This window comes from Pezoporus occidentalis, unplaced genomic scaffold (assembly GCF_034315485.1).
Source record: "Pezoporus occidentalis ecotype Australia unplaced genomic scaffold, CSIRO_AGI_Poc_V1 ctg35, whole genome shotgun sequence".
NCBI lineage: Eukaryota > Metazoa > Chordata > Aves > Psittaciformes > Psittacidae > Pezoporus > Pezoporus occidentalis.
In genome coordinates, this window is record NW_026915483.1 from 2,308,541 (window position 1) to 2,324,051 (window position 15,511).

General features: G+C 45.0%; 1 protein-coding gene across 5 annotated transcripts in view; it reads right to left on the reverse strand.

Annotated features, from left to right (window-relative positions):
* Nucleotides 1-15,511, reverse strand: part of ADAMTS9 (ADAM metallopeptidase with thrombospondin type 1 motif 9) — an 82,827-nt gene that overhangs the window by 50,105 nt on the left and 17,211 nt on the right. For all 5 annotated transcript variants that reach the window (XR_009966923.1, XM_062630228.1, XM_062630226.1 and 2 more), the window contains 10 exons: nucleotides 15,113-15,153; nucleotides 14,893-14,998; nucleotides 12,981-13,127; nucleotides 11,989-12,130; nucleotides 11,454-11,561; nucleotides 7,416-7,561; nucleotides 1,671-1,852; nucleotides 1,433-1,569; nucleotides 371-488; nucleotides 10-105 (listed from right to left, as the gene is read on the reverse strand). Coding sequence is in view for 4 of the 5 variants with exons in the window: in XM_062630228.1 (XP_062486212.1) it covers nucleotides 10-105; nucleotides 371-488; nucleotides 1,433-1,569; nucleotides 1,671-1,852; nucleotides 7,416-7,561; nucleotides 11,454-11,561; nucleotides 11,989-12,130; nucleotides 12,981-13,127; nucleotides 14,893-14,998; nucleotides 15,113-15,153 (1,223 nt within the window). In the remaining variant the exon portion in view is untranslated. The remainder of the gene's footprint in view (nucleotides 1-9; nucleotides 106-370; nucleotides 489-1,432; nucleotides 1,570-1,670; nucleotides 1,853-7,415; nucleotides 7,562-11,453; nucleotides 11,562-11,988; nucleotides 12,131-12,980; nucleotides 13,128-14,892; nucleotides 14,999-15,112; nucleotides 15,154-15,511) is intronic.

Sequence of the window (15,511 nt, forward strand, 5' to 3'; positions counted from 1 at the left end):
GCAACTCACCCAGGTAGTTGTCATCCTCTGGCTTCCCTGAGTAACTGTGCTGATGCACATCAATATTGGTTGCACCAGCTGGGATGCGGACCACAACATTATAGCCTAGAAAAGATTTAACAAAAAGCCAAGGCTGTTACACAGACATTTCATTTGCTTTTTACAGGGGGAAGGGAAATGAGCAAAATTACCTCACATTACACAAGCTGATACTTTTCATTTAGGGATAGCATAAATAGTTATAAAATAGAATATACTATAGCTAGAAGGGTTTTGCATTTTACATCAGTATTTTTTGTAGATTAAGTGTGGTAATGGCTTTTATAGACCTGCATTTTTCACTATAAAGTTTTTAGCAACAGATTCTTACCATAATGCACCGTGTTAAATGTGCCTGCAACAGTTTTGCATGAAGAATTATCCCCACCACAAACACCACATTTATCTCTTCTCGCTTTTGAATTCAGCACATGATCGCATCCAGCTTGCTTTAAGAGAGACATTGAAAAAACTAGATTGAGCAAATACAGACTAGAACAGCATTTACAAACCTCCCAATTAAGGCACACAAAAGCTGTGTATGCAAAAGGCTGCTGTGAGACAAATTGTTTTGCTTCCCCACATTTTTCTGCTGAATTATAGTGTGGCCATCCCACACCATTTCCAAACAAAAGGCTTCCTTACAAAGCAAGAATCAGAGCTGCCATTTGCACCAGGCGATGCCTTCACTAAAGAAAACTTCCTCCATCAATTGTTTCCATACAGAAAAGTGTGAAAAATAATTGTGAATGGAAATGTAAAGTGCTCTGGGGTCTGACCGGGAAGAACCAGGGCAGGGCACAGAAGGAAGCATCATTTGGATTCAGGCTTAGACCTCCACAGCCCTCAGTAACTTAGGGCAGATGTACAAACTTCCTCCACTTGAGTGTGTCCAAAGAAGAGCTACGAAGCTGGTGAAGGGTCTGGAGAACAACTCTGTGGGGAGGAGCTCAGGGAACCAGGGTTGTTTAGTCTGGAGAAAAGGAGGCTCAGGGGGACGTTATTGCTCCCTACTGCGACCTGAAAGGAGGATGGAGTGAGGTGGGACTTGGTCTCTTCTCCAACTAACAAGTGATAGGACAAGAGGAAATGGCCTCAAATTGTTCCAGGAGTGGTTTAGATTGGGTATTAGGTTGTCAAGCATTGGAGCAGGCTGCCCAGGGCAGTGGTGGCAGCACCATGCCTGAAGGTACTTAAAAGATGTACAGATGTGGCACTTGGGGACATGGTTTAATAGTGAACTTGGCAGTGTTAGGTTACAGTTGGACTCAAAGGTCTTTACAACCTAAATGAAGAGGGCATGCCAACAACCGGGTAGAGCAAGGGGCAGAAGCACCAGCCTGATGTGCAAAGCTGCAATCACCCTTTGCTGAAGAGGAGGAAAAATACTTACCCGGCAAAGGCCCTGCACACAGATATCATTGGTGTCGGGGCCGCAGGGTGTCCCATCAATAACTCGATCCCGCAGCTGGTAATAAGCCGTATTTCCTGCCACTCTGCAGAACAGCTTGCACCGATCCTTCATTAGAACTGGGGACAGGAGAGAGGAAAACCAGAAGCACGCTATCTAAACACCATCACCCCGATTATGCAATCCAGAAGACAGGATCTGCATCACCCCTGCCACTTACTGCCGCTGTATTTGGGAACCCAGCGCACGTTCGTGGGCAGCCCGTTGATGTTAAAGTGCTTCCCATCAAAGTCAGCACACTGCTCATCCCGGAAATCCTTCTTCAGCTTTGAGCATGGTTCGGTGTTGCAGGATTTAAACTTCATGCGGCGCCCCACGCAGTATTTCCCACCGTTTTTAGGCCTACAGAAACAAAATCAGGCTGGAAATGAGATGCAAGCTCCAATTCTGCATCCTATTCAGGACAGCCAGGATTTGTGACACTGTTCTGGGCTCTGTCCCTGTGTATGTCTTTAATATGCCAGACTGACAAGCAGGAAAGATTAGGTAGGTGCCTAATAAAAAAGACCATATATGCAATGCTAAAAGGGGATGAAAATGGGAATAATTGCTCTCTGCCAAAAAAAGTGATACTGAGAGAAGCCAAAGAGGAAGAGCAACATCTTCCTCCCCATCTGAGGATGTAGTTTCACACTGAGGGATCCCGTATGGGATCATCCCCCCACAACCCCACTGATCCTATGAATTTGATGGCTGAGGGTTTGCCTGATCTAGTGGGTTGCAAATAACTACACACCACAGCAGAAAGGAGAAGAGTCTTTGAATTTTGCAACTCCCAGATTCAGGGCTGTAGTCCTAAAGCTATTTTTGTCCTCATATGTAGATGGAGCCTTTACCAGATAACAGCTCACTTCAGGGACTGAAAAAGCCTCTCCCACTCCAGCCCCTGTCAGCAGTGTGGGAGTGAGCTGCATGTGGATGGCATCAGAGTTGCTCAGCAGAAGGCACTTTTCTGGTGAGGACCCATTTTCACCTCTAGTACCTTTCACCTCACTTCAAGGAAAGTACCCTTGGGATAAAAGCTGCTTACTGTCTGTTCAAAGGACATTTCATATGTTCGGACTAAGTGCAGCCTTCTATGTATATAATGAATTGCAACAATAAGATAAAAAAGGATGCACCATGCTTTAAATGTTCCAAAACTCCTCCGCCTTCTCTACTGCTCTCTCCTGAAACTTTAAATGACATTGTGAGGGCATGCTGAAGGCTTCTACAAGCTACCTCCATCAACATGCAGTACCACCCAGGCAGCTCTGCTTTTCCCGTATGATACGAAGGAAAGATACTGCCATCTGGATGACATGTTGCCAGGGTCAGCTTGGGCAAAACTGTAATTATCCAGAAAGGAAAAATTACATGAGATACAACATGCGCTCAAGGGAGATGAAGTTAAGATGCTCCTCAGCCATTGGCATGGGAAAGTCTCCACCTGCTGATGTGAGACCCTCACCCTTTAGTAGACAGTTTCAGAGGAGTCAATGGAGAGCAAAAGCATCCCAAGCATCCCAAACCACTGTGCCCTAACTGCGGGGCACATATACAGAGGCAGAGAGTGGCCCTCGAAGCTCAGGACAACATCTGGCTCAGCTCCAGCCTCTGCTGCAAAATAGCCACTAAACCTACAATTTCTAGTTAGAACTAGATCTTTAACGTCCCTTCCAACCCAAACCACTCTTTGATCCTGGCAGCAGGTGAGATGCAGAGCATCACCTGCTACACAAATGGGATTCTTCCTGCCAGCATCCTCTCCTCACTAACACACTGCCATGGTGCAGACCCTTTAAGGCCTACCCTAAATGCAGAGGGGTAGGATTTGTCTTTAGGCACAGCCCAGGACTATTGCATGCTTTAAATTACACAAACTTCTGGCAGTGCATTTCATTAAAAAAGCTGCAATCACAACATTTTTATGGTACTCACATTGCTTCCAATATAGATCAAGTTAACAAAAATGAAACTTTTAAATAGTAAGTTAGTTAAGAAGAACATAAAGAGCTTTTTAAAGGGTAAGTCTAACAAAATCCAAAGATTCCAAGCTACCTTATCGTTTCCTTTTCTCTACATGGCCCATAGGATTGAGATAACATTGAACACATGGACACACCACAAACCAAAGGATGCTAAATATTGCCATCATACTGCAAACTGTCTGCTTCCTAACTGTGGCAGTAGATTTCCCCACAGCCAGTGTCTGGGGCTGAAGCACACTCACACTGCCCACACTGCAAAACAGCCCCAAAGCACCCTGAGAGCTTTAGGGTCTTTTAAAAGCAGAATTGCGTTTCCCAGAGTCTGAGTAAGAGCTGACTCTCAAAGGAAGTCAGCCTCATATAATATCAATTTTCAGTGTCATGAGGAAATATGGATACTTCCCACCATATAATATCTTTATCATAGAATGGTTTTGGTTGGAAGGGACCTTAAAGCCCACCCAGCTCCAACCCTCTGCCACGGGCAAGGACACCTTCCACTACAGGAGGCTGCTCCAAGCCCCTGTGTCCAACCTGGCCTTGAACACTGCCAGGGACGGAGCAGCCACAGCTTCTCTGGGCAACCTGATGCTTAATGCATCATCTGCAATTACTAATATTGAGTATTTTAATCTGCAGACCTTAAGGCAGCACCCAACTCTTAGCTATCCAGGAGCACCAGGTACAGGCTCCTCACCAAGAAGCACTCTTTTGGGGATCCTTTGGGCATGCTCAGCCCCACAGGCAGCAGCTCTGTAGGGGACACCCAGGCTGTCACAAAATGCCCTTGGAGCATTTTGCAGAGCATTTCTGCTCATCTGCACATCTGCCTATGTGCCTCTTCCGAAAAACCTGTGAAGCTCTAGTGTGCACACATCAGTCTGAGATCTCTTGCATCATCCTGGGAAGCACTGGGACAGGGAATTGGTACATGTGCTGCCAGTGACCAGCATAGTTACCTATAGATGTATTTACATTTTACATGTTGAGCTTAGACAGCTTTCAGCACAGGTGGATACTTCCGTGATGGACTAAAAGGCAGACATGATCTGACTCACATCCAGAGACAACAGTCCCCCATCCAGAAAGCCATTCCTGAAAACAAGGCTCCCGGTATTGATATCTTATGAAATATGCCTTTTCCCCATACTTCTGCAGCTAAGCCTTGCTTTGAAAACCAGGGCTTGCACCACAGACCCTCTAATGTGATGCCCCACAGCCGTAGGCTTTGTCTGTACCAGCCAGTCTCAAACTCCCAAGAGGGCAATCTTGGTGGGAAAAGTCTGGTCTGGTTAGCAAATGCATTCCTTCAGTGTATGTCAACAGTCTGCTGCCATTTCGGAGGCTTACAGCTCTTCCTACAGCCCTGCAAGATACTTGTCTGCATAGATGTCAGAGCACATTAAAGAGCTGCAGCTTTATTTTGTGTCATTTTCAATGCCAGGTTTAACAAGTATTTTATTGGCATGCAAGATCCCTCCCCTGATCCTTGTGCACAGAAAACACTTTAAAAAGCTAAATCATCTTTGAATACAAAAGACTTATTGAACACTATTTCAGACCTTACTCAAGGTATCTGGGCTGGGTTTGCTGCATTCTATATAGAGGAGAAACGCTGTGTAATGGTTGAAGTACTTTGATAAGCAGGAAAGGCAGGCAAATACCCAGCAGTGTCTCATCACTGGCATTGTCTCAGCAGTCCTTTGATAACAGGGACGCAGATGGTGGGAGCCCACGCTACGATGTCAAATTACAGGGATAAAACAGCAGAGTCGGTGTAAAGCTCTGTGGACAGGGCTAGGACAGGCTTTGTGAGGGGCTGGAGAAGTGGCCATTGCCAGCTACACAGCTCTCAAAAGGGGGCCTGGAAAATGACTGCTATTAATGATGACCACATGTGATTTCACAGGCAGCTTGGTGCTGAGTGCATTTAGGTGCTTTTGCAAATCCCAGCCAAAGCAATCTGCCTCATGACACACCAAGATACAAAACACTAGCTGTAAGAGAAGATGGAATTCAAAATCCCTTTAGGATAAAGGAGATTTTCTACCACAAAAAGCTATCAATCCAAACAGATGCCTCTCCAGAAGAGAGGGATGCATCTCACTGACAGCATCCAAAGGTTTGTCTGCATAGCATAGCTGGTTTTGTGTGTGGAAAAACATGTTAGTTTTGTCTCTTCATGGCTACTGAAGACCATATGGCGTGCACTGACTCAGCACAGCAAGATGACAACTCCTTTGCACTCATGTGCTTCTCAGCATCATGTTACTTAATGTGCTGCTGTCCTACTCCCTTAACCTCAGCCCTTCTCCTCCACCACTTGGCCAGCTGTGCTGAGCCAGTCTCTTCTGTCACTTCACCACTGGTGCTGCAGCTACAAGCACTCCCTTCTCCCATTAGCAGTGATGGAACTGTCACTGGCACATCACTGATAACAGTTTCCTTTGCAGTAAGCTGTTCAACACCAATGATGAGAAGGAGGAACGAGCCTGCTCATTCGTTTTAAAACCCCTCAGTCTGACCAGCTCTACTGACCACTCGCGTCTCCATGTCTGAAACCCCAGAAAGCAACCAGCCCAGCCCTTCTTGCTCTTGTGGGCTGAACAGAGGCAGTTAAACAAACACCAGCACAGTTCACTATTTATGTAAACAAGGTGTTTTCGTAACAGTTGCTCAACCTATTAATAGTGTTTTGCTGGCCATGCATTTGTTTCCCTGAAGCCCATGGCAAAAATCCCTGCCATTTCAAAGGGAGCAGGATTTTGCACTCCAGTCTGATGGCAATCATTTCTGAGTGCCACTTTTTAACGGGGCACAGGTTTCTGCTGAGTTTTGGCTAGTCTGCACCAGATGACATATAACTGTATAAAGGATCAGCTGCAAAAGCAGCCAAAAGCTGCAAATCCAGCCAAAGCAGGAGTGAAATGGTAGAAAACTGTAGAAAGTGGTCTGTAGAAACAGCTGAAAAATGGTGAAAAATGGATAAAACCATGGCTCCTTCCCTTCTCCATCTTTTCTGATCCATAACTTTGGAGAAAGAAAAATACCTTTGGAAGTGGTACTCTGGTTGTGCTCCCCCAGGAAAACAGGAGGCATGAAACCCACACAGATATTAGCTTTTTTCTTCCTTCTCCTTAGAATGGATCCCTTTTTAGTGCACTTTACCCATAAACCAAATCTATGAATGGCTCCTCCTTAGAATCATAAAATAGTTAGGGTTGGAAAGGACCTTAAGATCATCTAGTTCCAACCCCCCTGCCATGGGCAGGGACACCTCACACTAAACCATGCCACCCAAGGCTCTGTCCAACCTGACCTTGAACACTGCCAGGGATGGAGCATTCACAATTTCCCTGGGCAACCCATTCCAGTGCCTCACCACCCTAACAGTAGAGAATTTCCTCCTTATATCCAATCTAAACTTCCCCTGTTTAAATTTTAACCCATTATCCCTTATCCTATCACTCCAGTCCATAATGAAGAGTTCCTCCCAGCATCCCTATAGGCCCCCTTCAGATACTGGAAGGCTGCTATGAGGTCTCCACGCAGCCTTCTCTTCTCCAGGCTGAAAAGCCCTGATGTTCTCAGCCTGTCTTCATACCGGAGGTGCTCCAGTCCCCTGATCATCCTTGTGGCCTCCTCTGGACTTGTTCCAACAGTTCCATGTCCTTTTTATGTTGAGGACACCAGAACTGCACACAATTCTCCAGGTGAGGTCTCACAAGAGCAGAGTAGAGGGGCAGGATCACCTCCTTCGACCTGCTGGTCACGCTGCTTTTGATGCGGCCCCTTGGTTCTTATGATGCCTTGTCCATGCCAGGCAAAGTACCCATGGGCTGGGAGCAACCAAAGGGGTTTTCAGCCCATCTGGGCAACCCAGCTGCTTTTCCCAACTTTACCCCCCAGTGCTTCCCGTAGCTCCATACACTTACTCAGGCCTGTTGCACTCCCGTATCGCTGTCTTTATGCCACCACCACAGGTTCTCGAGCAGGTCCCAAAAGGGCTCCACGTCCCCCATGCTCCATCTATCACTGGTGTCTCACGCTCTTTGGGCACACACATCCCAAACCGGCAGTGCTGCGTGCGAAGGGAAGAGATGGGAAAGGTGGGATTGCATTGCTTTGGCATTATGAACCGACTGACAGTGACCAGCCTGGGTGACAAGACTCAGGTTTACTTCTTTGACAACCACATGCATCATGCAGCAAAGATTTTGCAATCAAATATAACAGAACTTTACTTTTTGTCTATCTCCTCCATATTTTAGTTTCTCTACACCCTTAAATGGAGAAGTGAAGGCAAGGTGCTGAGTCCACGGGAGTGATTTATGGGAAGAAGACCGAGGACAACAGTAACCACTGAATATTCCCTGTTGACCGGTGCTGAACAACACGGCAGCGCTTGCAGCACTGCTTATCTGATTTCCTGGAGAGCAGTAGGAATGGCATTGTGTCAGGGAAGGAGACAGGCAATGGGAATAAAACACCAGGGAAAACTCAAGCCTCCCCACAAAGTGGAAAGGAAGCTTCCAAATCCAAAGGGCAAAGAAACAGAAAAATGAATTCCTCAATCCAAAGTTGTTTGTTTGTTTTTTTTTTCTTCACTCAGCTATAACATGGGATTTGCCAAGGCCTGGCCTAGACTTTTGTTTTCCAGTTATAATTCTTGTTTTGTTTGGAAAACTGGCTTAAATTATTCTGGCAAGCCCCTGTTCCTCATTTTTATGGTATAAATTGTGTCCATTTGGGGTGTGTTTGCTATTTCAACTACACAGACTTCTGGAGAGGTGAGATCTAGGAGAGAGTTACCTTCTGGCCCCACAAGAGTAGATGGAAAGGTGTCCCCAAGACCAAGAGAGTAGGGCTTCTCTCCTACTGAACAGTGCTTGCTACAGCAGATTTAAACCCAGAGGCGTGATCATCTGCCTGTGGATGTCTAAATCTTTGCAATTATAGAAAGCCCAAACATTGCTGATTGCTCACAGATTAGAAGAATTTACAGACTTAAAGAAGAAAACACGTAGTGCCTCATTAAAATATTTGCTTGCAATATTTCTCTGCACCAGAGGTTGTTCAGGCAGGAAAACACCCAATGATCTTTATGGGAATGGGTTGAATTTACTCATGTACTGCATTTCTCCAGCTCCTTCACTAACAGTGGAACAAGGTTGAGTCAGGATACACCATGAGCTCATCTCCCTTTTTTTAGACATCCTCATGAACCACCTTGGAGAAGTCTATCTAGCAAAACAGAGTAAAATGAAGCTATGCTGAAAGTTGTGCATCCAGCCCATAGGACACTGGCTCTGCAGCACATTTAACACCTTTTGCTCATGATGACCAGCTCGTCACATTGCTTTGCTGATGAAGAAAGCAAAGGCCTATTCATTTGCAGGACAGCTGAGCAACTCATAGCTTGCACCCTAAACGTGGCATTTGCTGAGGGATGAGCATAGTCTCTAAATCTGCAATGTGCCCTAGATTTGCTTTCATCTGAAAATATGAGTCCCCAAATAGAAACTGGCTAAAAAATCTCTGCCACAGTAAAGGACAGGAATAAAACAAGCTGAAATGCCTGTTTCGCTGCTGCAGGACAAATGTTTATGATGCATAACTTCTGGCATTTAGAGGGCTGAAAAAATGCACGCTGGGACCCCTATGCCAGTCCTGTACAGGGACAAAGAGGTCCAACAGCTATCATCAACGTACAAAAATATATGACACCAATTCAACAGTGCTGTCCCAGTGGAGGAGAGCTCGCAGCAATATTGATGCTCCCAGCTAAATATATAACCACAATCATGCTTGGCACCACTGACCCAGAGAAGATGACTGAATAGCTAACTAGTGAATGAGCACAGCTAACCTGTGACATGACCTGTATGTCTCCCATCCTGGTTGAGAATTAACCAGGAAACCACCTTCATTTGATTAAAAATTTGGAGTTTGTAGTTGATGGTAAATCAGGGAGGAGAAAAAACCCCAAAGGAGCAGCTGTTTTAAATAAACAGCAAGATTATCTTAGGGAAATGCAATGGTGTTTCTTGGAAGCACAATGTGAATAGTCTGGCTGCACAATCTTCATGCCTTTTGTGTTTTAAAAATACTTTCTGTTGAGTTACAACAGAAAAGCTATGAAGCCTGCCAGGGTTCTCCTTCCTATGAGCTTCCAGAGCAGAGCATGAAAGAATTTTTGTCTGGAGCAAATTCAAAACAACTTAGACACACAGTTGAGCAGGAGAGCAATGGCAGGGATGGGAGATAGTACAACAGGCTTTCCTTCCCTTTGTCTTGCCACTGGAGTCCCAGATAATTCACCACATCCAGCTCCCATCCTTGGGCTGACTTTGGCTGAATAGATTAGCAGGGGGCAGACAAGTACTGTGGAGCTCCATGCATGCATAACATATATGCTACCTGCTGCCATACAGCAGAAGACAGAAATGATTACTATTCATATACTTTTATTTAATCATTCTTTAAACAACCCCGATAACCAGGAGAGAGTCGCACCACAACACTTTACAAGCCCAAGTAAACACTAAGGAGATGCCATATGATGATCCAAAACTTAAGCTTGAATTAGACCAACACACAGATAAAAGAATTACTCCATAAAGCCTTTTTATGAGAACGCATTCAAATGCCTGAACACGAGTGGCCTGCATTAGCTCTTCTTAAGAGCCCATCTGCTCTCAGCCGAGAAGTTCAGGTCACACTTGTCTAATTTGTCTAGACTTGTTAAATTGTCTAAATTTATGGGCTGAAATGTTTTCGCTTACACAGTCTTTATTAAAAGCCATGCAGCTGGACACTGCCTCTTGCATGACAGGGTAACTCTGAGGAGGTGCTAATCTGCCCAATTGCAGCTGGTTGCACATCACTGGTCATGTCCCAGGGTAACTGCAGGTTTGTCAGAACAAAATTGCGACCCCAATTTTGGAATTTCAAGAAAGTAAGTTATTTCTGAGCTTCCAGCAACCACAAGGTCACCAATGGAGGTGCTGAAGGCACAAGGTCTCATGTCACAGGGATGCCACAGTTGCCTTCCCTTTATCCTTAGTCTCAAACCAGCACAGGTTTTACATAAAACTTTAAACATTGGTGTACAGTTGGCTCCAAGGAGTAGCACACAAATAGGATTTCCAACCACATCCCTCAACAACAAACCCAAACATACATTCGAAAGGCTATGAATTAAAATGTTGACTCTAAAGGAAAACTGTAACTGATCATCAACAGCCTGAAAAGCAAATTTTTAAGTTATAAATTGTAGAATAACATCTTGGTTTTTTTATTAGATCCACACAGAGAATACTTTTATTCAGAAACAAATGATGAAAACTAGTTATCATTTTTCACCAAAAGGTTCAGTATCTCAATAAAAGAAGAAGAAAAATCTTCAACTATTTTTCTCCAGATCTGGAAAACTAAATACTAAATAGTTATCCTAGAAACCACAATGCTAGCTGGAAACTAACATTGCACATGGAAATTGAAAGTTTCTATGAATTATTGCCAAAAATGTTCCATGTAGAAAATGTCAATCAGTTCCATATTTTACTCTGATATTGTCAAGCTATGATACCAGTTGGCCAGTTTATGTTACACAAAATTACTAATTGCTCACACCGTATAGGAAATTTCTAATAAAAGCCTAGGGAAGCTTTGCAAAGGTTTTGCTCAAGAGTTCACTCAAGGGCATTAATTGAAAAAGATAAGCACTCCAGAAGGAATACCTGCTTTAAACAACGTTATGCCAAGCAGTCGATGTTAATCACGTTACCTGGGGTAGAGCTGACCCATGCACACCAGACGTAAAACTCAACAAGATGCTTTGGGCTCTCACCGCTGCCATCAGTAGCTGTTCCCCATACAACTGATCACTGGGATAGGATGGTTTGGACTGATATGCTTAGCCTAAGCCCTAGGAAACAGTTACAAAGCTGTAACCACCAGTTACTACAGACCTTTCCAGGCTCACATTCTGTCCCGTCAGCCCAAGGTGTGTGCTGGGTACGACATCCCTTGTGTGCACCATCAATGTTGATACACCAAAGTCGCCGACACTGCATCTGCTTCAGGTATTAAAAAGATGGAAGTATTAAATATGTGCCATGTACCTTACCAGATATCTGACCTTTTATGAAATTATCCCCCTAGCATTTATCATTAACTCACAAGCTTGACAGTAATTTGATGGCTTGTGAACTTCCCATTTTTAGACTGGATATTAGGAAAAAGTTCTTCACCAAAAGGGTGAAGGTATTGAACAGGCTGCCCAGAGAAGTGGCCAAGCCACCATCCCTGGAACTGTTTAAAGAAACATGTAGATGTGGCCCTTATGACATGGTTTAGTGATGGACTTGGCAGTCCTGGGGTAAAGGTTGGACTTGATGATCTTAAAGGTCTTTTCCAACCCATATGAGTCTAAGAATCTATGATTCACCCAACCCCAGGAGGCCTTATTTTGCTCTGGCAACATCAGGGTGGAATTCCACTTACCATGTATGGGCACACTTGAGATCCAGGTCCAAAAATTAACTCACACTGTTTGTTGACATCATAAATCAGCCCCGGAAGCTGCTGAGGCAATGCGTACGTTCTTGATGAAGGCTCATCAAGCAAACACTCCCCATAGCCAGTGCTACAACACAAATCAGATAAACAGTGTTAAACAAGAGGCCATGAGAACAGAACCCCTTGCTGCTTACCTGAGTTAACCTTAGGGCAGATGCACACCACATTTGCCATATTTAACAAGCACTACAACAGCTACTGCAGGCTCAAGCACAGGAGGGTGCATCACCCATTTATCACCACCACCACCGTGTTGTGCCAACAACCATCCACCACCTTGCAGTCAGCTATCCTGGCAAAGCATATCTGAGTGCACAACCTGTATTTAGTGGCTAAGCAAGTGCTGGTACTATTTAGAAAGAATATCACTGATTAGCAGAACTGCCCAAGGGACTCAGCTCCTGGAATTGCCACCATGGCTCTCGTTCTGTTCCCCATCACAACACAGGGGAAGGCTTCGGAGCAAAATGGGTAATCACTGTGCATATCAAACTAACCCGTGGGCTCCTGGAATGGTGTTCCCACCACAGGTTAGTGCCAGGGCTTTATCTTGACCTCTGGAGCAGAAAGGCAGATGCAATCTGCCTCCTAAAACACAGCTCTGTATCTGGGCCACAGGGCTTGAAAAACTCACTCTTCAGGTTCGAGGAGAACGTGCATTCCTTAAAAGCAATATCCATGGGGTTAGACATTCTTCCCCATAGAGACGCCGGTCCTTGCCAGCTTATCATGAGGCTGAACTGGCAGGGACTGGATAGCAGGGGTGCATTCCTGCTCTATATAAAGGATGTGTGCACACACAAATCCCTGTGATTTCCTCCAAACGCTGCACACTAGGACTTCAGATTAACCAAGGAACCCCATGGGATGCATGCACACGTAAAAACAGCCTAACTCATGCATATGCAAGGCCTTACTCCAGAAACTCAGTAATGTATTTCCTACTGCATTTTGACCACATCCAGGGGTTGGTGTAGAAGTTCAGTGTTGGCGCCATGACATGCTGTTGATTTTTACCTCCATCTTCTTTGCACTTATGATTGTCATCGTGTGGCATGTTAAATCTAAGAGAAAAACAGCAGTGAAAAGCAGAGTCAGTTAAGTGACAAATGTCAAGTATTCAGCATAGCAACAGTATGAACTAAAAGTAAGCAAACCCAAGAACTTTTCCTAGATATACTGCTGACGGGCACTGCAGAATATATGCACATATTCCTAAGTGTCAACAAGTATTCCTCAAATGCAGGCCCTATCACTTGTCTGCAAAAAGATAAGAACATCCTGGTAAGCTCTCCACACATATTTAGCCGGAGGGAGCCTGAAGTAAGATGCTATTTCAGCTTTTCACTAACTGTTGGCACCCGCAGGCAAGCTGGAGTTTGGTCCCACCACCATGAAAATAGAAAGAACTCTGGAACTGAGAAAAAGACCCAAGAGTGAAGCCAGGGGAATTAGGAGGTTCTGAAGGAGACAAATGTCTTGAGCTCACTGCCCACCTGAAGTCCGTTGCGTGCACCCTACATTGCCTGCCAAATGTTTTTTAATGCAGTTGAATACCTTGGGCCACGCTGATCCCTCATGCTGTTGGCTAAACAGGGTCACACCAGGGATAGACCTGGCTCCTATACTTTATGTAGCAGGTTTACAAAATGCCACCAAGCATCAATATCAGCAGAAACCCATGCGAAGCTTGCAGCACATGACATATTGGAAAATGCAGCAAATATGCTAGGGGAGACGGAATGGCTTAAAGCGCTTGGCTGTTTGAAGTGGAGAAGGGGAAATGACCCGGTGTGATCCTGCGTCTGAAGGCTGGGGAGTTTATATCCCATTAAGATTACCTCCACTGAACCACCTTTCCCACTCTGCTCCCTGTAAAAGAGCAAAGAGGCGATTCCTGCTCGGGAGCACTGCTAACCCCTTCGGCAGATCTGGGGCATTAGGGAAGGAATTAGCCACAGGTTAGGTGTGGGGAACACCAAAACTTCGGGGACTTTTCATCAGGAAATCTCATTTAAACAAATACTACTGTAGTTAAAAACAGACCATCTCAGCCAGCTCCCCGTGAAGAAAAAGGGAGTTTAAAACAATGAGAGATCTGTTCTCAAGTACTCATCCATCTCAAACCTACAGACCTCCACTGCAAACCAGGCAGGTGGTTTGGAGCTAAATCAGCTAAGAGTTACAGCTGGGGGGTAAGGGTAAAGGACTACATGATCTGAGATGATTTTTCTCCCAACCACTCTCAAAAGGAGTCAAAATCAGTTAAAAGAAGTTTCCAATGGAGGAGATGCAATCTTGAATGACAGCATCTCTTCTGGGGATGTCCAGCAGCATGAGATTTTCCATCATGAAATAGTTAAAGAGGGGGATAAGGCTCTCTTATACATTCCCATTACCTGCCAGATGCCCTGGGTAAATTTCTGCCTTCACACACAGCTGGGCTGCCTTCAGTAGCACCACAAATGGCAGTGGGATGAGCTGTGACAGGCTGAGCACCTGCCATCTGCATGCAGATGTGAGAAGATGCAGTAATAAGGGACATCTGTTAGCACTCCTCCCTTGCCTGAGTGCTGCTTGGGGTACCCTATCACTCATCCTCCTCAAAATGTGGTTCTGCTGCTCTCAGATGGGCTCTGGAGCACTCCACCACCTCTCAGAATCACAGCTTAATCTTCCTCAGTGGTGCATCTTCTACCCAAGTGTATTTATCTCCTCTCAAATAATTAGGCCCAGCAGGTACCAAGTCCTAGTCTGGCCGGCAAGCCCTGCCCTAGCTAGTATAAATCTTGGGCTATTTAAATGTAAATGTATTTACATAAAACATACACATGGCCAAGTTCATGTGCTATTGTGAAAGCAGTGCTCAGTCCGTTATCTTCACTAATTGAACAGCTCCTGTATGGGTCACAGACTGTGCCCAGCTCTGCCAGACCTAGGAGAGAACAGAGATTTATGACAGGGAAATGTTTCCCATAGTTCAGCACAGGCAACTAACAATGTCAGTACAAAAAAAGTTATTAAAAGACAAAGGAAAGGTTTTCCTTACCCAGAGTATCACATTTGTCGTGTGCTCTACAAATATCCTGTCTGAAAGCAGAGCAGACCTGACACATTAATTTTCAATGCAGCAGCGAGTTAAGGTACAAGCACAATAACAACAACATCCAAAAGCAATTCTTGGTCCTCCAACAGACCTTCTCATACTGGTTTGCCACATTATCGAGAGTCCAAACCAGCTCCCTACCACAGTCAATGTTTTTCACCCTATGGTGAACCCACAGGCAGAACTTGGATAGTCCTGAAGCTTTCAGTCATCTATCGCTATGTTGGTCACACTATCCCAATTCAGCTCACAGTTACACTGCTCCCACAATTGCAAATGTCACTGCACCCACATCCAAACCTAATAATTTCCCATAGATGGATACGTGACATGCTCACAGCC